Raw genomic sequence first — 27576 nt, 5'->3', positions numbered from 1 at the left:
CCACTTGTGCACACATTCAACATCATTAGACACTCATTCAAAAAAACAGCTTGCTATGTGCTGACTTGATGGGAAGCCACAGGCTAAGTTCTCAGACACTGGCCAAGAAGAGATGCGATCCAACCCATCCCTAGACCACAGAAAAAATACTTTCAACCACAGAGCTGGCTGCAAAAAACCTTTTTGTAGGAAACAAAATGTTTCCAGCCCTGTGATTTTTTGTGTGTGTGTTGGGGGGGGAGGGGCGTGGAGGAGGGTTCCTTTCACTGTTACTGAGTAGGAGAGGCAAAGGCTTAAGCAAGAGGCCAAGTAAACATCTAAAGAAACCAAAACCAGGCTCCTTTGCTGGGAGAGTAGAACACAGGGTGAATGAGCAGCACAGTGGCCTTTAGAAGTTTTAGGGGAGCAGCAACCCAGGCAATTCTTTACGTGATTATGGCCTCAGTTTAATCTCACTTCACTGCAGCTCCACTTATCAACTAGTTACTAGTTGGGCAAGTTACTTAAATTTTCTAAGGTTCAGTTCCTTAAATGTCAAGTGTGAATAATAACAATATCATAGGTTACTATAAAGAATAAGTGAAATACACATAAAAGTTGCACAATGCCCACCACATAGTAGGCACTAAAGAAATAGTATTTGTTAAGGTAGGTTCAGTAATTCTCACAGATCACTAGAGAACTATTTTCATGGACTGTTTGAAGCCAAAGATTCCTTGGAGATTAATACTCCAGTCCCTGTGTTTTAAAAATAAGGAAACAGTCCTAGGGAGATGAAAGGTTGTGATGAAATCATCTAGTCAGTAGTAGGCCTGGGGCTAGGACCCTGCAGAGTGGATGCAAACAGTAAGGAGAGTAAACATAATGCACATCATACACTACACTATGTGCTGTCAGTTGGCCATGGATCTCAGACTGCATGTCCCTACGAATTGCTCAGGAAGGTAGAAATGCAGACTTCTATACCCACCCCCAGAGCTGCTGATTTAGTCTGGGAAGGCCCTGGAATCTGAATTTTTAACAAGTTCTGCAGGTAGATTCACAGAGGTACTCCTCTGACCACCTGTCAAGACATATTACAAGAAGAAGTCATCAACCAAATAAAAAACTGAGCAGACTGCTAGGGTTGTATACTACAGTTTGGCATAAACACATGATGTGGCAAGCCCTACTGATAATGAGAATATTCCCATGTACAAAATAGTAAATGAGGTGTAACATGGCACTGCTTCTTCTTCACAGAACCAGAAAATGCAATCGTTTTCTAGATCACGTAACTCTCTTACAGAAGAGGAACCTATGACTCAGAGTCATTTGCCCAAGATCACATACCTAATTAGAGACAAAGCTAGAATTTAATTCTAAAATATCATTATCTTTTTCACAATGGAGTATCTTTTTTTCTAGGTACCTAGAGATGAAGACATTGGTTTTTGTATGTATATTATATACTAGAATCCATAAATAAGTCTTAATCTCTGAAAGAATTAAAAACATTATCCTAGCTTTTTGATGCACTCAAATGTAAATGTCCTCTCATGCTATTTCTGGGACTATGATTCATTTCATAGGCTCCCTTACAGGCTAATGAAGGAAACTTGGTCAGAAGAAAGAACAACAATGTCATGCAATGCTGGACATTTGAGAGACACAGAAACTATAGTTACATTGATGCATACCACCTGCTTCCTTTTCATTAAAACTCCACTCTTTTAATATAAAACAGATACCTGACCCCAAAGGTCTATAAAGTTCTATGCATCATCAAATAATCACATAAGTATCCTGGTTAGTGATTACTGTGTTAAATTTGGGAACTTCCTAGACATAGCCCAGATAAATCAATATTTGATTGGATTCAAGTCATTCTCAAAAGGATGGGGTTTCAGCTGTTCCCTGCAGTGATGGAACATGTAATAATCTCTTTGTAATTTCTGAAGTTTTGCCCCCACAGACTAGAAATGATGATTACTTTCCACTTCTTGGCCTAATGCTGAAGGATCTGAGAAGGCACACAATACAGCTCTTCCACTTCTACTTTTCCTTGATGAATGCTTTAAGACAGCAATGATCTTCATACCCAAACAGAGTCTCTTCTGAAAATTGCTATAAAATGTGGGCAACATAGCAAAGTAAAACCATGGCCTATTTGAAAAAAAAATCAATAATGTATTCTGCAGTTGGATGATGTCTATCTTTACAAGAATCTCAGAATGCTCCAATTCATTAAGTCAGTAACTGTGGCCTTAGAAAAGATTTATTATGATTTAGGTCAATTTCACAACCATAGTTATTGGCCAAGGCCCAAAGAAGGGGGTTGCAGAAGTCTCCTTATAGAATCTGAGGTGGAATCAGAATTAGAATCCAAATACATTACTAACCACTTACTAATCCTTTCCCTCCTGGAGAGAATTCTGGCCTTTGGAGCTGTTCTTCTCTTCATGTCATTAGGTCATTCAGAGAATGCCAACTCCTCTTCTATGACACCACCCAATTAAAGGATGGGAGCCTGCCATGCTTTCAACAAGGGAGGGACAGAGTTTGGTTGTGTGCATACAGACCCTGGGACATTTCAACACACCTCTTTTAGAGAAGGTTCTGTGGGTTTCAAAACCCCAACCTCCACGAGACATTATTTCCAGCCAATAAAACATTTCCTGAACTTAAATATATCTGGAAAGTTTTGGAAAATCCTACAGGAAGGAGACTAGGCCAAAAGGGCTCCTTTTCTCATACCATTCAGGAAGCACTACACAAGTGTTTGCCCTCGAAGACAGCCTAGCCCAGGAGCCCAAGTCTCAGGGCTGAAGAACTATGGTAGGCAGAGGAGTCCTTTTGAGAACAAAGCCAATGGAGAACAGATTTGGGATCTTACACTAACCATGTACCAACCAGAGCTTATGTTGACCCATATCTGTCAAGGTCCATCAGAAAAACAGGACTAACCCCAGGTAGTTCAAATTTGGGGAACTAGTTGCAAATGTGTTGGAAGCGCTGAAAGGAAAATAGGGGACAGTGAGTCAACCCAGAGACAACCAACAAGAAACGACCACCATCTCTAGGGCTAGAGGAATCAAGGAAGAGGTGGAGCCAGCCAAAGGTGGAGCTGACCAACTAGAGCTGGGACAACATAGGGGTCCTGGTGGAGAAACTATTAATAATATCACTGTCTGAGACACCACTGAAAGCAGAGTGGGGTGGGGTGGGGTGTGCAAAAATACATGGCTTTTCTCCTATTTCTGCCCTTCATCTTCCCTCCAGGGTCCAAAATTAACCAGAATCAATAGAAAGAAAACCTGGCAAATATAAATTACAGGAGTCAGTTTCCTGTGGTACTAAGCAGAGCAAGGGAAGGGCAGGGAGTGAATCTGATAGCAAACATGCTATTAACTGGCATGACCCACTAAAGCAAAAAGATTCCCGATTCCCAATTTATAGATGGGATCTTTTAGAAAACCTCGAAGCCTCAACTGTCAGTTCTTCAAATAGCAACTGATGCCACACCCTGGGGCTTTAAGTTTGCCAGAATTCACTGGAGAAGAAGACATAGCTGTCCACAGGGCCCTCATCTCCCTAAACACAGAGGTTTTGCTGCAAACAGTTTGTGCCCTTCCCGTTTGCTTTCCCCAGCAGGCATCTCTTAACCTTTCATTTTTCACACATCCTGATAACCGCTGTCTCGGTATAGAACCAGGAATCTAAAAGAAGGAAATGGCATTGAGGGTGGAGAAGAATGGAATCATGGGCTGCAAGCAATCGTGGGAGGTAGGGAAAGAGAAAATTTTGACTCAAGATTCTGTAAAGGTATAAGAAATCCCTTCTGATCTCCAAACTAATTCCTGATGGCAGTCATTGAGGTCTGGATAGAATGGAAGTAGCCATACACTGTCACATAAGCAAGGAACTACACATGTCTCCAGCAGGGCAGCCCTTGCCTCCCGCCCAGGCCTCCTCTTTCTCCTTTCCTAGTCCATGTCAGTGAGGGATAATCTCATCTGTCCACTCACTTACATCAGAAACCGCCCCCCCCCCCAAAACCCTTCCAGATCTCTCTCTGTGCTTAAATGCTGTGGATCCTGTCTTCCTCTCATCTCATATCTCTCCCCTCTTTTCCATCTCAACAGCCACTGTCTTGGTTCTGGCCCTCATTTCTTTGCATCCTGTCTCAAATCCCTCCAAATCCCTACGGCAAACTCGGGCCAAAGGGAGCCTTGTACAGTACAAATCTGATGACACAGCCTTGCTGGGAGTTCCTCAGTGGGGCTTGTGAGAGCTTTCAGGACCAAGTCTGGTTTGCTCTTCTTTCCTTGCTCTATCTTTTACTACGGGCCCCATCCTCCTCCTCCCCTGCCCCACCCACTGTACAGACACACACCCTCCCCTGTAGCTCTTAAGGACGATTTGCAGTTTCCACCCCAGAGCCTTTGTTCATACAGCTTTCTCAGCCTCCTATCCCATCTAGCTGGCAAATACCAGTGCACTTTTTCAAATTTTTTCTCAAACATCATACCCTCCTCTGAATCCCTCTCCGACTATCCCTTTCCTGACGAGAGTTCTGACCATCCCAGTTTTGATGTCCACACTGCACTCTCTCACAGTTCCCTCACACCTTCTTGTACTGATTCATATGTCTGCTTCCTTCTACTAGGTGTTCTCCTCTACTACTGTGGTTCTTTGGGGCAGGAAATTGGGCTTTAGTCGACTTCATTTGCCCAGTGTTTGGCACACAAATCTAACCAGAAAAGATGTGAAGGATGAAAAAAAGGAGGCCGGGATGAAGGGAAAAGGGAGGTGTCAAACACAAAGAACACTTAATTGTCTTGTCTAGATAAAAATGAAAGAATTAGAAGAGGATCCATGTCTACAGTTAGAGCACACACAAAGGGCTATTACTATTAAATACAATTACAGTCTCTAGAAGATTTATTACTAAAGATATTAAGCTGTAATACATACTATCTGAGTCGGTTTTGTGCTGCTATAACAGAATACCACAGACTGAGTAATTTGTAATTAAGATAAATTTATTTCTCACAGTTGTGGAGGCTCAGAAGTCTAAGATTGAAGGCTGGCTTCTGGTGAGGGCCTTCCTGCTGTGTCATCCATGGTAGAAGGGCAAACGGAGGGTGAGACAGAGAGAGAGATAAAAGAGGGCCAAAAACCTGTCCTTTTACAAGGAACCCACTCCTGAAATAATGGCATTAATCCATTCATGAGGGCAGAGCCCTCATGGCCTAATCGGCTGTTAAATGTCTCGCCTCTTAATACTGTTACAATGGCCATTAAGTTTCCAAACATGCTTTTTCGGGGATACATTCAAACCATGGCATATACCTTTTCTTAACTGAGGAAAAATATTAGATTTTTAGAAGATGAAAAAAGTGACCAAAATGTCACAGATGCTATGGCAGTCACTCATCCAACTTACCTCAGTGGGTTTTCTTTGAAAATATCCGGCCTTTGGACAACCACAACTTGTAGCAAGATCTCCTATGCAGAGGGATCCTAGAGACTGCTGCTGAATTCAAACTGAGATTACAGGTGGTTCCTGAGAAGGACGGGCTTCAAGTCAATGGGATCAAATGCTAATAGACTCACAGCAGAGCCAACTACAGGGATCTTGGAGTCACGGGGTCCTGGAGCAAGGTCTGAGTGAGAAAAGGGTGGAGGATGGCATAAAAAGGCAAAGCAAGTGCCAGAATGGAGTCACAAGTAGGAAGAAGAGATCAGTCCCAAAGAAGAGCCTAACATTCCAATGCAGGTCAGTATGGAACAGTATATCAGGAGAGAAGACTGTAGAAGTAGCTATAAATAAGAGAGAACAAGGCCGGGCGCGGTGGCTCACGCCTGTAATCCTAGCACTCTGGGAGGCCGAGGCGGGTGGATCGCTCAAGGTCAGGAGTTCGAGACCAGCCTGAGCAAGAGCGAGACCCCGTCTCTACTAAAAATAGAAAAAAATTATATGGACAACTAAAAATATATATAGAAAAATTAGCCGGGCATAGTGGCGCATGCCTGTAGTCCCAGCTACTCGGGAGGCTGAGGCAGGAGGATCGCTTGAGCCCAGGAGTTTGAGGTTGCTGTGAGCTAGGCTGACGCCACGGCACTCACTCTAGCCTGGGCAACAAAGTGAGACTCTGTCTCAAAAAAAAAAAAAAAAAAAAGAGAGAACAGCTTGGTATAAGCACAGGTGTTTAGGGGTTAGAATCCATGTTGGATCCACGGAACCTGTTTGTTTTAGGAGACACCGGTGAAAGAACATAGAACTGCCAGAGAATTTTCCTATTTCACTAGACATTGATTGAATCTTCATTCGAGTGCTGGGTTAATACTTTCAGAGAAGAAAAGACAACTCAGAAAGAATTTAAAGGTAAACCATGAAATTGATTACTATGTGGGAAAAGTGATTTTTCAAGGAAAATTAAATAAATAGATATTCCTTGTACACCTACTTCTCGTGAAGGGATGTATCTATGCGGTGCACCACTGTACCTCCTGGGCCCTGTGGGCTCTCACTGGAGAAGACCATGGACAGGTTAGCAAAGGTCTGTGCCCACTGTGGGCAAGACTCCGCAGCGACTTTTCTTTATTCTTTGACAGTAAATGGCATAACACTGAAGCCAAACCCAGGACATGGAAAAGACACTGGCTAGAAAGGCCAAAACTTGGAATCATAGAGGAAGGGCCAGGGCTTTCCCTGACTTAGTGGTGAGACTCTGAGGACCATGTCCTGTGAAGCTCATTCTTTCTCAAAAGTGTTCTGTTGCCATATAGAGCCACACAGTTATAGGAAATAATTAATTATTTAACAGAGATGGAAAAAGTTCTTTCAAGGCAATGGATCATTCTATTCTTTGAAGGGAGTATTCCACCTAGTACAAGCATTGAAGGTAGCCACACTACAGGGGTTGAAAGGAAAGCTTTCTGCAATGGATTCCAAGTAGCATGCAAAAATAATCTTACGTTAACAGGGGACTCAGTTGTGGGACAGAGGTGAAGAAACCAAGGATGTAGAAGAGGGAGTGTATGTATATGTTTGGGGGTGGGAAACAAAGGAGCAGGGAAATTCTGGCTTTGCCCCTTAGAAGCCATGGGATTTACAGCAAACTTTTAAAGCTCTATAAACTTCAATGTACTCATCTATAACATATTCCTAGTAATACCTACCTCATAGAGTTGTTGTAAGCCTTGAACAAGAAAATGCCCACAAAGCACTTAGCAGAGTAATTGGCATAAAGGAAACTCTCAATAAACGGTTGGATAGACAGAGCAAGCAGCAGAAAACCAGAGCTTTGGGTGGCTTGTTCTCAATCCTTTCCAGATATAACAGGTGCCTCAGTTCTAATTTTCTAAGGTTTGTAAAGATGTGTCTCTTTCTGGAGGCTTGACACTCAGAGAATTCTGTTACTGGGTCCTGGATCATAATCCCAGCTCTATCTCTCATTGCCATTTCTGAGTTGAGGATTCAGAAAATAGGCAGCGGGATATAACCACTGCAGGCTGGCTCTCCAAAGGTGTTCTCAAAGTCATAGTCCCTTTGGTAACAATAAAACAAGAGTCCAAGACTCAAGCACACACAATCTTTGTCTGAGATGCCAGAACTCTTAAGCTTTGCTAACCCAAGGAGAGAAACTTCCAGAAAGAGACCCTCAGTGAAAAAAAATCTCTGCTTCAAGCATTCTAACTCTAAGTCAGTTGCCAGGAGTCACTTACTGATTTAAAAATCTAGGGAAGGTTGGGGGTGGGCAGAAGGGCAACAGGGTAAGCGGAAGGCTAAGGGAAGGGAGTCATTGCATCAACTCTATGGTAACTGAAAACTCCAAATTATTTAAAGCAGCAGAAATCAGGAAAGCCCAATAATTTATACTGTATTTGACAATCAATCATGCATTGGATAATGTGTCACATATCATAAAATGTTATGGTAACATAATCAGACTTACATAAATTCAAACTGAGTGCTAGAGACTTACTTGATTCACTTCCCCTCACACTTCCATCATGTAAATCCTTTGTCTGCTTCCCATTCCTCTACTCCAATTTCATAAGGTATTAAAATTTTGGAAGGGTCTGAAGCCCCCCACTCTACCCACTGTCCCAACTGGTGACATCAAGAAAGGACCTAAAACGCAAACCAGCATTGTACCATGCTGTGCCCCTCACAGCCACAGCCACCCCAGGAGAGAAGCAGAGGCCACAGGCCCAGGCTATGTACCACCTCATGGCAGGGATACTCCCCCAGCAACAGCAGCCAGACGACAAATGCTCTAAGCTGGACTTGCTTCTGCCACGTGTGACAAGCTTTCAAATCATGCACACAGACAGAGCAAAGAGCATTTTGGAATCACAGTCGTATGCCAGGAGTATTTCTAAGCCAAATAATACCAAGAGCAAGAGAAAAATGCAAGAAGCAGCTCACCATCATCTTCCTTTATGTCCCTGCCTCAGAGTGAGAGGTGCTGTTCTAATATGTAATTCAGTAAGCTTTGCAGGTAAACGAAAGGGCGTTCTAGATCCAGTCATCCTTGGGTAGAGTCAGAGAGAAAGATTAAGAAGACCATTCATTGCAAGCTAAAAGAATCATCACTAAGTTAAGTCTTCATTTTCCAGCCCCTCATTTTATTTTATTTTTATTTATTTATTTATTTATTTTTTGAGACAGAGTCTCACTCTGTTGCCCAGGCTAGAGTGAGTGCCGTGGCGTCAGCCTAGCTCACAGCAACCTCAAACTCCTGGGCTTAAGCGATCCTACTGCCTCAGCCTCCCGAGTAGCTGGGACTACAGGCATGCGCCACCATGCCCGGCTAATTTTTTCTATATATATATTTTAGTTGGCCAGATAATTTCTTTCTATTTTTAGTAGAGAGGGGGTCTCGCTCTTGCTCAGGCTGGTCTCGAACTCCTGACCTTGAGCGATCCACCCGCCTCGGCCTCCCAGAGTGCTAGGATTACAGGCGTGAGCCACTGCGCCAGGCCAGCCCCTCATTTTATTCCTAGATTTAAAAAAATTAAAACCACCACCACCACCTTACATCTCAGAGAACACGGTATGCCAAAAATAACTTGGTCTCTGGAATTATACAAACTTGGTTTCAAATCTTGATACTACCACTGAATATGAGTTATTTATCTTATTAGCCAAGTTTCTCTGTTTGTAAAAATGGAGATGATAAGATCTATGCTGAAGGGTTGATGTGGAGATTAATGGAAATAAAGCACAAAAGGACAAACAAAATGCCTGCAACCTTGTAGGTACTCGGTAAAGGTTAACTCCCTTCCATCAGCAGAAGATAAAGTGAGCTTTAATTAGCATTGCCTGGAGCAGTGGAACCACGTAAGCATGCTCTTCACTATCAACTATGGGACCCTGAGATGGCAGGAAGTAGGTCTCCACACAGCACAGCTGCCGCCTGCCTCTGGCCTCTCTTTCTCCTTCTGGGCCTTTTCAAAATATAGATGCAGGAATCAAAAATGTCATAACCACAAACCTTCTTCCATGTTCAGAAGACCAGACAAACAAAGACCAGAAAACTCGGGTTCTCCCTCGGCACGCCTGCAGCCTTTGAAGATGGGCAACAGGAAGCTCAGGATTTAAGGGTGGCCCTCTGTGAGCACAAATGACCATCTATAGGAGGGGGGCAGCACAGCCAGCCCTGTTGCAGGATGTTGTCTATAAGGAAAGTCAATTGACTGGGAAGTTTATGCTCGTTGTGAAGTTCAACTTGGAAAAAGTTGCTTTTTTACATGTCTGGGCTCAAGAATTTTAAACGTTGACTTTTATCTTGTAATTCATTGCAATGTGGGGTGAGACGGTGCTTTTTAAAAATTTTTTTGCAGAGTTCTGTAGAATCCTTTTATGAACCACTGAAAGTCATAGGAGACATAAAATCACATCACCTGCAAACCCAATCATTCGATTGAGTTTGGGGACTTTTTTGCTTAGAGTCTTTCTCCTAAAAGTCACTAGATTAAGGTGAAAATAGCAACAAATTAGGAATGGGGAGAATTGAGTTTCTCTTCTGTTTCTGCTACTGATCATGTGACAATGAATAAATCATTTAATCTCAACTGCTTACCCCATCTATAAAATGAAGGGGTTAGAATAGAGCGTGAAATTGAGGACCACCCAAGTGACAATCACCAGAAGTGACTGCTAAAAACTGCAGCTCTTGGGCTTGGCCTCACCCTCACTCAGTCCAGCACTGCTGGTGGAGCCTGGAGACTTCATTGTTCACAAACGCCTGGGATTCTTAAGCTCACTGTAGTTGGGACTCACTGGACAAGATGATCTCTAGACTGTATCTCAGGTGGTACACTGTCATATACTAAATGATTTTGTTCTAGTGAAAGTGCTGATTCATTTGTCAATCAGTTGATAGTTTATACAGATATCGAGCCCTTCTTTCCCTTTTGCTTTCTCCAACAAATGATCTCGCCTCCTTTTCCTCTCACTCACAGCTAACGAACCAAGACTAAAATACAACATCCTGTCCAACATTCATTCTCAAATGAGCCAAATAAATTTCAACGTCCTTGACTTTCAGGTCAGTGCCTTGTCCAAGAGATCTTGTAGCTGTTTCCGATGTTGTTTCCCAACAGAAAACACTTTTCTTTCCCTGCTGGACAACAGGGTCTTCAATTTGGTTCCAAAGCCCCAATGTCTCTTCTACTTCCTGCAACAGTTCGTATTTCTCTAGAAATCTCTCACCCAGGTATTTGGCCTAGTTTGCTCAGCAAGTTAAAGCTGGGAGGGTCACTGCATAAGGGAATTTGGTACCAGACAAACAGTGTACAAAAATAAAACTAGTTAGAGGTGGAGGAAACAACAGAAGTTGTTCTGGTGAAATGACTGGCTCATCAGAGGATAAATCACCTACATGCTCTGCGAATAGACTAGTCACTTGGCCCTTGGTGGTGTGGGCTCATGATCCTCCAAGAGAGAAGTAAGGACACGTACTAAGTCTGCCATAAAAATAAATGCATTCAGTTTAAATACGTTAAAAAATGTATTCTTTATTCACAGATATATCCTTTCTACTTTTTGGTGTTAAAGTATCTTTTCCTTTTTGAAATGGTGGTAACAATTAATTTTACCACTCTACTCGACTAAAAATGATGTTTAAAGTCCTATGGTAGTTCCCTCACCCTTGCCTTGTTTTTATTTTTATTTGAACATTTTTTGGCCCCATGTAGTTCAAAATCTTCCTCTCAGCAAAGACACATCGTCTATCACAGTCAAAGCACTGGACAGAGGAACGCTCTGTCAGAAGCATGGGAGCAATTGTATTTTTAATTGGCAATTTCCCATGGCAACTCTTTAAGAGATAGTTCTCTCTACGTGAGCTCATTTAGAAATAGTGATTTCTTGGGTACATTGACTTTCTTCAAAGGGAGCCCCAGGGAGTTTGTTTCTTTGTAGGTGGTAAGAAAGCTATTGATATTCTTATCTTAAATGTGGTGATAGAAACAGGAAGTATCTACTTAGGTATCTGTGTTGCCTTTTCTCAGCTGGAACCTGTCTTTATGTTCTGTGAGTACCAGCTCACTGTATTCATTGCTGTTACTTCATACTTTCGGGTAAGATATCCTTAGATTCTAATATATTTGCCTGGTAACTTGAAAAAAGGATCCTTTTAAAGTCACCATTGTGGATTCCCCTTTTATCCATTTTCCCAATCTGTTCAATACCTGTTACAGTGATTCTGTTGGAAGAGCGTAGGCAGGGGCTTAGACTTCACACTTGAGCAGCTCTGGAAGGGGAGGGGACACTTATAACCAAAGCAATGTGTTTGGGTGGGATTCTATGTTCCCTTTGCTATTTCTGCAGATATTTATGCTTAAAAATAATTTTCCCCCACCCCTGCAGTGCAGCCAAACTTCTCCTCTGGCTGGATCCAGCCTCTCTCTCTCTCTCTCTCTCTCTCTCTCTCTCACACACACACACACAAAGCCTCCTTACCTAAAAACAGCAGACAAGCTGGAGGAGAAAACAAGAGAACAGGCACAATGACCTGGAACCATGCTACCAAGAGAGAGGGGCTCATTTTTGAGTTAAGGCAACTAAGCCTGAATCCCTCTTTGGAGGAACTACGACTTTCTATCTGGTAAAACATCATCTTCAGTGTCTTTCTTTGGGCGAATGTGGATTTAGGCCTGACATTCTGCCCCAAATCCACCCTTCAGCTTATCTGGGAAAGGAAATTTATCATCCTTTCTTTAGTTATTCAGTCCTCCATTAAGCCTTTCCAACCGCAGAGAGGAGGAGTTAAGACTTGTGGAAGATGGCAACATAGACTTCTTACCTTCTCCCCAAAGTCCTCATGCTGCCTGTTCCCTGAAAGCAGCTGCAGGATCCCTCCCTTGCTCAGCCTGGGTCTGTGTTTAGGGCTCTGACCTGCTTACACAAAGGAATCCCATAAGGATTCCAGGGGAAGTCTGCCTCCCACTCTTCCATAGCCCCCAACAGGCTGGTTCTGCAAAAAAAATTCCTATATTCGGTATCTCCTTGTAATTGTCAAGGTTTGATGCTAACCTTTTCAACTGACAATTACTAATACTTTAAACAGAATGATTAAACTATAAAACTCAATTCCTATGGAGAAGAGTGATTCTAAATAAGAAGTATGTCCTTCATCCTCAAGACTGGATTCACACACAGATACAAGGAATCTGTTTTTCTTTCTCTCTCTTTCAAAATGAATGTATCAACTGTGTAAATGCCAAGCATTGTCCTTGCCTCTAAAGGTACACAGATAAATTCAGGCACAGACCTCAAGGGCTCATGATTCAGGGCTCAAAAGTACAAGAACAGACACAAGGGCCAAGTGCAAATGTGGGCCAGAGGGAAGAGGGACAGATCCTTCTGGGTATCAGGGAAGCCTTCACAGTGATGATGTTGAGTCTTTGAAAATATAAAATGGACACTGAGAGAAGGATTATATCACCAGAAAGGAAACACCAAATACTTCCAAGATGTAAAACAACCTGAGGCTTTGAGAAAAGCCTATGGATTCAAGTGAGGATGGGGAGCTGGAGTAATATTAGTGGTCCTATGAACAATTTACTAGGTACTTTAGGCTCACCCTTCAAGTGTTCTGTAACTTCAGGCTGCCTTCTAAATAGGAGATGAAAATATTATTATAAAGTCCATTTAAATAAACCTCCTATATGAAAAAGTCATCTCTTTCCAGTCTGTTGAAATAAGAGAGTCATAATATTTATTTCATCAAGGGGGTGTGAGACTGAGTCAGGATTAATTCACTTCATTACTCCTTCTAGGGCACTTGAAAACTTATATAATCACATCTGTGGTTTATAGGAACAGCCTTCATGAGGATTTGATGAGAAATAGTATGAATGTGAATGTTTCATCGAGTTTTTCATCCTTCTTTCAAGTATAACCAGCCTCACTCGAGCTTTCCCGGCCTTGCTACAAAGCACCCGGCTACCTCAAGAGTTTCCCAAGTGAAAGCCTTGGCCAGTCCGCCCTGCATGACACTGCCTCATTCATCTCATGCTCCAGAACCTTCCTTAGCTGTGGGGCTCTCCATGTTCTCTACGCTGAATTAACTCACAGCGCTCTTACAGTCCTGTTTACATGTTTATCTGATTCCCCAAGCAGACTGTGAACAACTCCAGAGGGCATCAACCCTCTCCTACTTATCCTTGAATCTCTAGCATCTAGTTAGCACAGTAACTAGCAGAGAAGAGATGATTAAATAAAGGTTTGTCAAATGAATGAGTGCCCAAACCCTTTGCTCTTGTTCCAAGGCAAAACTCAGCCTGCGCCCTCTGACGATGTGACTGCCCTCCTGCTCTTCCTCAGCTGCCACTCACCCCACCCCAGCACCTCCCCTTTCTGACTACCAAATTTTATCTGTTATTTAAGGCAGAGGTTCTCAACCTTGGCTGCACACTAGAATCACTTGGGGGAAGTTTACAAATACAATAAACACTGATGCCAAGCCCCATGGGCAGAGATTTTGATTTGACTGGTCAGGGAGGGGCCCTGGCATTGGTATTATATAAATGCCTTGTGATGAGATAAAGTGCAGCCAGGTGTGAGAAGCATTGATTTTTAAGGTGGTCCTCAAATCCCACCTCTTCCTGAAAAGACTTAATATGCTGATGATGATTCTACCTTCCTTTGGATTCAAAGCAGTTACTGTTTTAACCACTCATTAGATAATTAATCAAACACTGCCTTGGGATAGTACTTCAGTATTAGTTGGTTCTTTAACTCCTGCACTGCATTTTGATTACCCATGAGTGAGTGTGTGTGTATATATATATGTGTGTGTATATATAAGTGTGTGTGTGTATATGTGGTCTTCCATGCTAGATCAGAGGACCCCGGGGGCAGGAACTGTATCTTCTACTTCTTTGTATCCCCATACCATGCATAGGGTAGAACAAAACATATTTTTGATGATTTAAAACAACAATAACAACAAAACCTAGTAGAGGCCATTTTAATTCTGCTCTAACGACATGTCTTTGGTAAGAATAAAAATGTTGCAGAAAGGGTGGGGTAGGATTGAAGCAGAGTTGGAAAAGAGTAAATAAAAGTCAAATGGAAAAAAAGCTAAATTAGTCCAAAAGAAAATGTTTCCCAGCTTCTTAAGAGGGTTTTTTGCAAACATGGAAGCAGAATAAACAAGAGAATTAACTTGGCTTGTGCCCTGATAAGGAGATTTCTTTCTTGGTTATGTAATTTTACAAAGTTTCCAGGGTGTAAAGAAAATAATCAGGCAGGGAGGACGCCTTCCCTCGGACTACACAATTCAGCTCTTGGGTTAATCGGCTCGAAGATCTGCACAGCTTGACCTGACCCCCTTCCAGGCCTGTGATCTCAGGCTAAGCCTCATATTCAAGAGCCCTGGTGTAGAGCTCAATGTCATAGAAACGGGATAAAACATAATCCTCATCCCATAACCTTGATCCCTTGGTGTAGTGGCCTCTGCTTGTATATTGGGAGGAAAAAGAAAATACAAAAAAAACTATACCTACTATCTTCTCCAAGTGGCTGGTGGCCTGGAGGTCTAACTACCCTAGAATGATCCAGATATGTTCTCCTACTAAGTAATGTTATAAGAAAGTATTATTTGGTGCAATTACCTTAAAGGCTAGTGTTAAAGTATTCTTTTGTGCATGTATCCCAGAAAAGGCTTATCTTCATGTGGCTTTTATAGTTTGTCATGGAATAAGATCACAGGAAAGACTCAGTGAATCACTAAGTAAACCCTCTGCTAAGGCAAGATAAGGTCATCAGATAGAGACATATTTTCTATACCAAATTTTATCCTCGTTATTAGGCTGCAAATTTCATAACTGGTCCCAAAAGGCATGCCTATTTCTACAGATTGATTAAATGTATGTTCTTTGCCTGGGTGGCCATTTTAGCACTGGTTATATTTTACATTAATTTCTAATTATTGTTTGAAAACATGATTCAAAGGCATTTAAGTCTGCTTCTGATTGATTAGTAATGATAATATCAAGTTGTTCTCTGTAAATTAAGATAATACCACTGACCCATCTAATAGGACATGAGTTGATAGACTATCACTGATCCATCCACACTTTGCTCCTGGTTCTTCTTGTGACCAGTGTCTTGCCTTTGACCTTATCAGCCAAGAGCCAAGAGCCATCAACATCCTCCAATCACCAAAGAGACATAAAACAATATTAATAGCATCTGTCCTACCAGCCACTTCCTGTTGACACTGGTTAATTTATTAAAAGGAAAATTAAAATGTAGATCTCAATTCTTTACTTACACCTTCTAACTGGAATTTGTAAAACTAGAATCTAGGAGCGTTGAATCCATGCTACCATATATAATAGACCAAATCACAAAACCAGTGTGCTATGGTAAGAATGCTATCTAAAATCTAAAACAGAGATAACTACAAGTTTTCAAGGAGTAAGTCAAGGATCCATGGAAATGAATGACTCAACACTGATTCACAAGGAATTTTGATTCCTCTAACAGAGTTTAGATAGGAGTGCTTGACAATCCTTAATGATCTGAAAACTAAAACAAAGTTTATTTAACATGATTTACTACCTAGAGTACAAACTGAAGGTTATTACGTTCTCCAGAAATATTTTTGAATATGTTCCACCAAAAAGAGAAGTAATGGATTTAGAGCCCAGGATACTCAAATCATTAAGGAAAAGGTACCACTGAGGTAATGAACCCACCAGAACCTGAATACTCAAGAATGTTTCCCTGAATGGAAACCAGCAGCCTCATCTTCTCAGGAGACGGCTGACCTGATCACCAAGCAAACCAAGAAGAATCCTCTGGTCTTTAACCAATGGTATGCAGAAAGTTATATCTGGAACAGGCAATAGCTCATGTCGTTTTTGTGACTCCTGCCTCCTCAAAAAAGAACCAGTTTATCTAATGCAGGTAAAGGCAACAACACCCTTCCCACCATCTCCTCCAGAAAGGATGACCAGTGCAATATTTCATGCCTTTTTAATTGCCTGAATTTGATACATTAATATGTTTAGCAAGAGGGAAAATATGGGTTCTGAATTCTGTCCTATACAAAAAATCAGAACAATCACTCCATCTTCTTGCTCCTGTTTGCAAGTGATTGAATCTGTTTACACAGCAGGAAAAAGTTGATGTTAGACATCAGGAAAAAAAAAATTTCCTGATCATGAAACATTTTACCATAGGGGTCAGACAGTGGTGTCTCTTTCTTTGTAGTGGGGAGAGGAGATTTAAAAAGGAATAGAAAGTCACCTTTCTGGATGGAAGTGGGGAGATTCTCACTTGAGGCCAGGATAGAAACCATAAATAGGGAGCTCTGAGAAAGTCATCATTCTTTTGAAGGTCTCTTTAGCATCATTCAGTACTTTAAACTACAGGCTTGTGCATTAATGTAAAAGTACCCAGTAACTGTGGAATAGTTTATTTGCTTGGCAGGATATGTCTGGCCTAAGGTATTTCAAAGCATACATACCCCAGGAAAAAGCACCATCACTATTTAATTTATGTACAAATTATCTAGTCCTCAACAAATATCATCTAGTGATGGAGAATCTGAGATCCCTGGAGGCGTGGTCTTTAGTCACTTACGAATATTGGGAGAATGCTAACTCTATGAGATCTAGTCTTATTTTTTTTCCTGTGTGTGATTTGTCTCCCCACTGTGTTGGAGCAAGCAGGGATGCTGGCCTCTTTATACCCACCTTGCCAGTGCTGGCCAAGAACCGACAATGTGGCCAACACATTCAGAAGATGCTCAGATTGCTGACCTTCACGGTCAGAGAACACTGCCAAAGCACTCACCTGTCTTCTCTCTGAATCCAGGTACTGGAGAATCAGCCGGGTGTTCACACTGTGACTCCAGGTGTTTCCTAGTGCGGCTGTCACACAACTGGATCCAGAAGTGCCTGAAATGAAACAGGGCAAAATCATGTTTAAGGATGCCCTTTCTTATGATGGCATTTTACATCAAGTCCACTCATTACTCATTGCTTACAGAGTACCTGGAGGCTCAGTTCATTACCATAGAAGTTGATGAATTAGAGAAGAAGGAGAGGGGTTAAAGAATATGAGACTAAAAATAAAAACAAGCATGGGTTTCCTTCAGCCTCAGTGAAAGTGACCACCACTGGACTAAACAATAACAGAGGTATGTATCAACAAGAGGTTGCATTGCAAGGCAGCTTGGAGCCATTGTTAATAATAAATCAAGCCACTCAATATCCATGGCAGAAAGGCATAATGCTACTCCACAGAATAAGAGCTGGTTATGAAATAGTCTCAGTTTAATAGAGTTGTTAGACATTTTTAGTTTGATAAGAGTCTTAACTCAATTTTCCTTATCAATATAGAAATGGCAGCGTATACATATAAAATTCCTTTGCTCTCTCAGTCCTGTATACACACACCCAGAAGAGGAATCTGGAAGATCTCAACGTTTCATATCTAATCTGTTTGAGACATCCTTATTCCAAGAGAAGCATTCCTTTACCTGCTAAGACTTTCCTATAAGGGGAGGATCTGAAGTAAAACTTTATCTGAGCTCCTAGTCAACTCCAAGTTGCTCTTCAGCTACTATCTTACATCTCCAAGCTTTCCTGATCCCTCTTGACAGCACTAGGAGAAAACCATTCTGCTCCCATCCTCTTGTTAGAGGCAAGCTCCCGAGTCCCGACACATAGAAGGCAGCTCCCAGTATCATATCTAGTGCATCTTGAAGCCGCCTCAGAAATTCTGTGCCCACGTTGGCTATGGGCCATGGCAGGAATCCTAGCCTTAGTGGGGCAGAGTTGGACGTTTAGTCTGCAGAAATCATCTCTTTTCAATGAAGAGGCTAAGTACAGAGAGGCTGAAGTCCACTGAATTAGCTAAAACAGTATGAGGCCTTGAATTTCTCATTTGTTATGTCCTCACTGCATCATCTGATTTGCACCCCTCAGTGTGGAGTAGGAATTGGTCCTCTTTTCCAGGCCAGACACATTTCAGCATGTTCTACCAACTGCACATGGCCTTAAGCTCCTTGGCCCAAATGCTACAATAGACAAATGTGGTTCAGGGTTCTTAGCTGGAGGTGATTTGATTGGCAATGCCTAACTGGGAGTGCCACTGACATCTAGAGGGTAGAGGCTGGTGACACTGCTAAACATCCTATAATACATAGGATAGCACCCCACAACAAAGGATTATGCAGCCAAAATCTAATAGTGCTGAAGTTGGGAACCCCTGGATTAGAAAACACCAACCACATATGTATTTCCTGGTTCAAGCAGGTACAGGAATGAATTAGATAGAAATCAATAACTGAGGTCTCAACAAGCCTGAGGATTTCAGACTGAAGGAGAACTTAGCATAGGGAAGAATAAAACTTGAGGTGACCTTGGTTCATCATGCATGTAATTCAAAACATGCACAAATTAATGTGAAAACAAATAATCTACATTGTTTTGATCTGATCATATCATTCCCCTACTTGAAGTCCTTCAGTAGTCTATGCCTGAGATAAAATACTAACTCCTGAATAATGCATTCTGGGCCTCTGCACCTCCCTCTGGCCTTATCACTCTTGGCTTTCTTGCTGGACGGTCTCCTATGACCTCCTGACTTCTCTGTCCTCATCCTCCTTGACCTCTTGTCAGCAGCTGACAAAGTTCTCCTTCCTTGGCATCCAATCTATTGGCTTCTTCTACTTCTCCTTTTACCACGTTGATTACTCCTTTCCCTTCACTGCCCTTGTTCTCTCTCTCTCTTCTCAGTTGTGGGTGGACCTCAGGGAGTTGTGCATGACCACATTTTTTCCTGTCTCTTACCAAGTGCTTTCAATGGCTAGGAAAGTAATGTACACTAATAAAGAGGCCAGGTGTTTGCATATTAATATGCAGAAATTCTTTACTACCACAAAGAGATGTAGTCTCTTCCATTTTTCTTGAAATTCACAATCCTCTCAGTCTACTTTTCATTTTCTCCTTTTTGATAGAGACATGTTGACAGAGAAATATTTTCTGCTATAAGAAAACCAGTACTGCAAGGGCAACAGCAACTATATTTTCATTTTTAAAAGCAGCTTTATTGAGACAATGCGCATGTCACCCAATCCACCCATTTAAAGTGTACAGTTCAACAGCTTTTCCGCTTAAGGTTATTAAATGTGAAATGTCCGATTTCCTTGAGTACCAAGTTTGACAGTTGGTATCTCTGACATTTCACTTTGACATTTGTTTTATTTTTATTGTGAAGGTACATCCTCAGTCTTTCAAATGCATGGTTTGGCTTGTGATTGTCTTTCAAATTTTTTTAGAGCAATTTTTGTGAAACCATGGATAGATAAGTCAAAATTTCGTGTTATTTTCAAATGAGTTCCATCGTGGAACCAATGCAGCTCAGACAGCTCAAAATATCAATGAAGTGGAAGGATGTGGCTAATGAACACACAGTATGTTGGTGGGTTGAGAAGTTCTCTTCTGGTGATTTTTTTTTTTTTTTTTGAGACACAGTCTCGCTGTGTTGCCCGGGCTAGAGTGAGTGCCATGGCATCAGCCTAGCTCACAGCACCCTCAAACTCCTGGGCTTAAGGGATCCTATTGCCTCAGCCTCTCGAGTAGCTGGGACTACAGGCATGCACCACCATGTCCGGCTAATTTTTTCTATATATATTTTTAGTTGGCCAGATCATTTCTTTCTATTTTTAGTAGAGATGGGGTCTCGCCCTTGCTCAGGCTTGTCTTGAACTCCTGACCTCAAGTGATCCACCAGCCTCGGCCTCCCAGAGTGTTAGGATTATAGTCGCCCGGCCAGTTCTGGTGATTTTAATCTTGAAAATGAGCCATGTAGGCGACCTGAATCCAAGGTGGATAATGATGAGCTCAGAGCTGTAGTGGAAGCAAATCCATCTCAATCTGCATGTAAATGAGCAGCAAAGTTTGATGTTACTATTCCAACAATATTGGACCATTTGAAACAAATCGGCAAGGTAAAGAGGCTAGATAGATGGGTTCCCAATTAATTGAATGGGCATCAGAAGAGAAATCATCTCAAAGCTTGCCCTTCTTTGCTGTCATGACATAAAGGCGAATCATTTCTACATGCATGATGAAAATGGGTTATTTTGACAATTGCAAGCGTTCGGCACAATGGTTGTATAAAGATGAAGTGCTGAAACACAGTCTAAAACTGAATATTCATCCAAAAAAAGCTAATGATGTCTGTTTGGTGGTCCAGTGCTGGTATTATCCATTACAGTTTCATAAAACCTGTCAATTGATTACAGCAGATGTCTATTGTAACCCATTGGATGCAATGATGAGGATGCTTGCAATTAAGCAGCTGAGATTGGTCAGCAGAGACAGGCCAATCCTCTAGCAAGATGACGCTTGACCACACGTCACATAAACAATGCTGCTCAAACTCTAGAGACTAGACTTGGAAACTCTCTGTCATCCACCATATTAACCACACCTTGCACCAACTGACAACCACTTCTTCCAACTTTGGACTACTTCTTGCAAGGAAAAATATTCAATTCTCAACAAGTTGTGGAAAATGCCTTTCACGATTTCATTGCCACTCACTCTCCAGGCTTCTTCACTGTTGGCATAAACAAGCTACTGTTAAGATAGCAAAACTGTGTTGATAGTTTAGGCACATACTTTGACTAATTGTACTACTTCTTGTTTGAGATATAATAAACTACACTTTTGATCTGAAATCAGAAACTTCATATTTAATGACCTAACATATTCACAGAGCTGTTCAACCATGGCCACAATCAACGTTAGAACACTTCATCACCCTGAAAAGAAATCCATACTCATTGGCCATCAGGCCCCAGAACCCCATTCCCTGCCTGCCCTCAGCTCTAGGCAACCATTCATTTATTTTTTATCTCTTTAGATTTAGCAACAGACTTTTAATCTTAAAGCCCCAGGAGATGATGGGAGGTAGTGGGGACTGTGGTGAATTCTAGAATTCATCCAGGATCTCAAGGGGTGCAGCTTCTGTTCAGCTCTAGCTTGCTGTTTTTACATGCCAATGCAAATTCATAGTTATATCTTTTGATTTTTAAAAGAAAAAACAGAAATCAATATTTTAGGTATAAGCTCCTGATTTTAAAATGTTGGCTTAATTTTTACATTTTTAAAGTTTAAAAGCACATAAATAAACATGCTCGTGAGCTAAACAGGCCTCATTCCCATCAAACGTGCAATGTCAGCTCCACATGGCATGGCCTCACTGTTGACGAGGATGACACTCCCATGTGGATGGTTTCTACATCTTTGTCTCAATCTCTGACTTGTCTCAGCACCTGTCCCCCGTTCTCCACCATAAGGACCGTAAGCCTGATGTCATGAATTTTGGTACCACAAATTCAATATCTTCAAATTAAGCTCTTATCTTTTCACATAAAATCACTGCTCCTTCTTTGTTCTTTCTTTTGGACTTCCAGTTAATCTGTTTTGAAACCTCAGCTCCATTTTTAAATTTCTCCTCCTTTCATGCTCCTTATTTCCAATAAATTGTGAGGTCTTACTGATTTAACAGTAAAATCCCACTTACATCCATTCCCTATCCTCCATTCCTCTTACCCCACCCTTAGGCCCATATTAGCTTTCACCTGGGATCGATTGCTTTAGTTGTTTAAATCTGGTGTCCACGCTGCTGTCAGTTTCTCCCTACTAATGCCCATCCTCTATTGACTGCCTCACTAACCAGCTCCAAGCACACACCTATGCACTCCCCTGCCACTTATAAGCAGCATGCTCAAAAACTTTCAATGGCTCCCAAGTGCCTCCAGAGAATTCTAAATTCCTAACATTGGCATTCAAGGGCCTTCTACCCTGTGCCCCACCTGCCCCACACTTCTTCCCTCCTCATCTGGAACTCCTCTATGTCCATTGTCCAAAATCTACCTGGCCTTCAATGCCACTTCCTACATGCCAACTTCTCTAATCTTCACAGAAATAATGACTTCTTCCTCTAAACTTCCATAATACTTTATTTTACTTTCTTACATTACTGCCATTTTCTATCCTGTGGTATATTATTTATGTGCTTTTCTTATCACACTTAATATACAGTCATGCACTGCATAGCAACATTCAGGTCAACAACACACTGCATATACAACAGCGATCCCATAACATTATAATGATTCTAAAAAATTCCTGTTGCCTAGTAGTATCATAGCCATGGTAACATCATAGTACAACCCATTACTCACATGTTTGTGGTGATGCTGGTGTAAACAAACCTACTGTATTGCCATTCATATAAAAGTGTAGTATAATCATGTACAGCACATAATACTTGATAATGATAATAGACAGCTACGTTACTAGCTTATGTGTTTACTATACTATACTTTTTATCATTATTTTAGAGTATACTTATTCTAGTTATTAAAAAATAGTTAACCATAAAACAGCCTCATGCAGGTCCTTCAGGAGGTATTCCAGAAGGCGGCATTGCTATCACACAAGATGACAGGTCCATGCATGATATTGCCCCTAATGACCTTCTAGTGGGACAAGATACGGAGGTGGAAGACAGTGACATTGATGATCCTGACTCTGTGTAGGCCTAGGCTAATGCGTGTGCTTGTGTCTTAGTTTTTAACAAAAAGTTAAAAAAGTTAAAAAAAATCTTAATCTTAAATATAGGAAAAAAATCTTACAGAATAAGGATATAAAGAAAAAAAAGTTTTGTGCGGCTGGGCAATGTTTGTGTTTTACGCTGTGTTATTACAAAAGAATCAAAAAGTCAAAAAATTAAAACATTTATAAAGTAAACAAGCTATAGTAAGCTAAGGTTAATTTATTATTGAAGAAAGAAAAATATTCCTTATAAATTTAGTGTAGCTTAAGAGCATACAGTAATGTCCTAAGGCCTTCACATTCACTCACGGACTCACCCAGAGCAACTTCCAGTCCTGGAAGCTCCATTGCTGGTTAAGTGCCCTATTCACATGTACCATTTTTCATCTTTTATATATTTGGAAATGTTTAGATATACAAACACCATGTGTTACAGTCACCTACAGTATTTAGGACAGTAACATGCTGTACAGGTTTGTAGCCTAAGAGCAACAGACTATACTGTATAGCCTACATAGGTGTGTAGCAGGCTATACCATCTAGGGGTCTGTAAGTATACTCCATGTTTATACAATGACAAAATTGCTTAAGATGCATTTCTCAGAACATATCCCTATTGTTAAGCCATGCATGACTGTGTAAGAAGGCCGACTGAGTCCATGTCTGATTTATGCAAGCATGCCCGAATCACTTAATACAAGGTCTGAGACACAGAGGATGCTTACAATACTGATTAAATGACTAATTAATAAGTTATCTCCACTAATGTTTGAAGTATGTCATATACTTGTTTTAGCAGCAGATTTACATTCTTAATTCTATCTTGCTTTAGCTAAAGTTAATAGGTTTACATTTTTCAAGTAAACTCTAAAAGCTAGTTGCTTAGATGCCTGCTAAGTGATAAGATACAGTGAAGCTGATCTTTAAAGTTTGCCAAGAAAAAGTTACAAGTGAACAATTAGGAGTTGCTAATTAGTTAAGTAATTTTTTTTTTTTTTTTTTTTTTGTGATAAACTGTAGGAGTTTCTCAGGTCTAAAGGAAGACACAGGATGTCTTCAGAGGTCAGAGCCACATTTGGGCGGGTAGTGGCTATTTAAAGAACTCCATGTTGCTAAACCAATGAGAACAGTATAAAAAAAGCACCCATAGGCTTTGCTGTTTTCTAGACAGGTAAACTCAAATCCTAAGAAAGGGCCACGAGTGCAAATGCCCACAGAAAAGTTTCCAATGGAAACCTTAAATGAGTAAGCTTGAGGAGATATATTTTCAAGAGTGATTACAAACATTAACCTACCACAACAGTAATAACAGCAAGGCCTTGAAAGTTAATGATAATAAAAGAAAATATTTTTAAGGTACTATATGAGTATGCTAGGCACTATGTGGGCCCTTTATCTAGGGAGGGCTTACGTCTTGTTTGAGCTTCATCTTTTAGTTACATCTTTTTTGATCCTCACAACAACCCTACGAAGTAGGTAATATTATCATCCTTACTGACAGACTGAGGCTGTGACAAATTCAGTCCCTCTCCCAAGGTCACGTGGTTGGCTAAGAACACAGCCAGGGTTCAAAACCAGGCCAACTGAGTCTTAACCACTACTCCACTTAGCCTTCTCTGAGCTTATCATGTCTCTCAAGTCAAATAAGCTGCTATTCTGCCAGCCCCCAGGGCCCCTGAGGAAAGGCCTGAGAGCCCAAAGGCCCACCTCCAGGAGGTGTGTTGTGAAGGCCTTATCGCTTATCTGAAAAGTCACTCAGGCTCCACACTCGGCTTCCTCTGTTCTGATGTACAGCGATAACCCTGGGCAAGGGGTTTCCAGACAGACAGCACATACCCTGCCTTGGCAAGTGATTGAACCTCGCTCCACTGGCCCAGCAGCTGGATTCATGCAAATCAGGTGGCCTCGAACTGACCCTCTGGCCAGAGGCTTAAAAATCTGGTCAGGATTGGAAAGTTATTTCACTTAATAGGGCCTCGAATATAGAAAAACAGTTGAAGGGTGACTACAGTGGTAGGATCACTTGAGAGAGGGAGGTGGGGAAGCTATCAGTTACTATAAATTTGTAACCTTATTTTCAACTAGAAAACTCAGTGGTCTCTTAAGTCTTTTGACTTTCAAGCATTCCTATGAGAGAGCTAGCATAAATGAACATTAATGCTGTTTATGGGAAACTTAAGGTAGGAGGAATCTGCTTACTGGCTTTTCAGAAAAGGTGATTTCCTGCCCAATGACCTAATTGGTCAGGAAACAGATAAGTGAATTTTATCTATGCTCATTCGAAACAGAAGTACTAAAAATTGGGGCACTCTCTCCCTCTCTCTCCTTTTTGATGATTGTGATATTTAGACCTGCCAAGGCAGTATGACTTCATTGTCTGGAATCTGGTTAATTCCAATACAAATGAAAATCAAATAAATGAACTGGGCTTTGAAAATATTTTCAGTTTTGAGGATTTTTCATTGTCACAGGATTGAGCCTGCAGACGTATTTGGGTAAGCTACATAGAGCAAATCTAATTTATTCACACTGAAGTCAGGGCTCTCTATAAAAGACTGTGGGAACATTCATTCCTCACTCTCTCAGAGACTCTTTTAGGTAAGTCAAAGCATGTTCTCTTTCTGTGATTGCTAACCCATCTGTAAAATGTGAATAATAATTCTTGCCTCCAGGCAACCAAAAGTTCTTGGTGACCCTTAGATGAAGACACTTGATATGTATAAATGACAGGAACAATGATGATCAAACACTGAAGATGAAATTCTAGGGAGAAAAGTTTAATCAGCATCTTCTACATTTTTTATTCTATTAATAATGGGGCAAGATAGTAAAGCTTAGTTATGAAACAGTTAAAACACCAGGATTTGGATTCTGAAATATCTTTCATGACTACTATCTTTTGGATCCAATTCCCTACTCATCTGGAGTGGGAGTTGGTTACGAAGACAAATTTCTCACAGGCAAGGAGCTCTCTCCCTGCTCTGTACACATGGGGTGTAGCCCTCGTGCAATCAGACTGGAGGAGGATAACCAGGTTGCCATGTAGCCTTGATTTCCAAAAAGGTAATGGGCTTCTGGTACCAACCTGTGTCAGTATTTACAAGGGGCCTCTTGGGGAGCCTTTAATGAGAAAGCTCCTTCTCTGAAAACATTTCAATTTATGACTCCCGTGCTAAGCATTTCTGGGAGGTCAAACAGAATCTCTAGTGCATAACAGAAAAATGTTTGCCCTGTAGCAAAAGGGTCGACTTTAAAAGAATAGACTTTTCCACGTTAAAAAAAAAGTAAAAAAAAAAACAAAAAAACCCAAAGCAATGACTCCCAGAATAGGAACAGAGGGGAAGTAAAAGTTCACGGCCTTGGAGGACTGGATATTCTGGATATTTGGTCCCTCCTCTCCCTTCAGATGAAAGGCAACTCACTGAGACTAGAAAGAGGAAATTTGAAAAAAGGAATAAAAAACCTGCAAATTTTTTCAAGACTGAAATAAATCCAGGGAAGCAGATGGTATGTTGCCATTGGAACTGACTTTAGGTAAGTTTTTTATCTCTTGTCCTCACGTCCTGAAGCACGTTCTATGTAATGCATGATAGTGCATGGTCAGCTGCAGCTGAGAGGTAGGACCCTGCAGGTCTATTTCTGACTCAGCTGTGGGTTTGTAATGAGACCAGGTGGGAGGAGGGGAGTTGTATAACAAAGAACATCAGAGTAGACCTTGGAAATGACCAGTTACATCACCTCTCTAACCCTCAGTTTCCTCATCCATGACAAGGAAAGGTTGTTCAAAATGATTTCAAAAGTTCCTGCCTGTACTAAACTGAGTCTATCATATTTTGATGGCGAGAAATTAGTTCCTCATTCAGAACCTCACTTTTTCCAGGAAGTTTGAGAATGCTCTATTCCACATGCTGTCTTTGAATTGCTGTGCCCTACCCAGCACCCATTTACGTCTAAAGAGAGTACAGACATGTGGTCCTTTTCCTGATAGCAGATTTCTCTCCAGACAAAAGATTTTCTTTACTTACTAAAACTTCATGCTTCAGCATGTTTTTAAAATTGGATTATCCATTTGAACTGGAGAAATGACTGAGAATCTTGGTTACCCCCAACAGAAAGATGAAAGTAGAGAAATAATTTAGATCTGCTGTTCCCTAAATTTCCCAGAGCAGTCTAAGTTACCTCTGTTGCTGGATTATCAGCTCTTGGTCTATACAATGCAGAAAGAATTTCAGCAACTAAAGGTAAAGAGGATGAATGAATTATAAAAGAGGGAGACTGCCTAGAAGAGGCTATTTTTAGAATAAGGATCCAAGATTACCTACAAGTTCCGTGAGGCCACAAGGCAAAGATATCAAATAAAAGAGATTGAGACAGGCTCAGACATCTATCCTCTGGCAAAAGCAGTTTCCTTGGGGGCTTAGGGTTCACTAACTGAACCTGTGAACCAGCTGTATTTAGTGTGCATTCTACTTCCTCGGGTCTCTA

General features: G+C 41.2%; 1 protein-coding gene across 2 annotated transcripts in view; it reads right to left on the bottom strand.

The window, feature by feature from the left end:
• Window positions 1–27576, bottom strand: part of RAD51B (RAD51 paralog B) — a 725590-nt gene that overhangs the window by 226327 nt on the left and 471687 nt on the right. For both annotated transcript variants that reach the window (XM_069465070.1, XM_069465069.1), the window contains exon 9: window positions 17309–17412. In XM_069465070.1, the coding sequence (XP_069321171.1) occupies window positions 17309–17412 (104 nt within the window). The remainder of the gene's footprint in view (window positions 1–17308; window positions 17413–27576) is intronic.

Source organism: Eulemur rufifrons, chromosome 2, assembly GCF_041146395.1.
Source record: "Eulemur rufifrons isolate Redbay chromosome 2, OSU_ERuf_1, whole genome shotgun sequence".
Lineage (NCBI taxonomy): Eukaryota > Metazoa > Chordata > Mammalia > Primates > Lemuridae > Eulemur > Eulemur rufifrons.
Note: the sequence above shows the minus strand (reverse complement) of the source record. Positions and strands in the feature narration are given on the sequence as shown.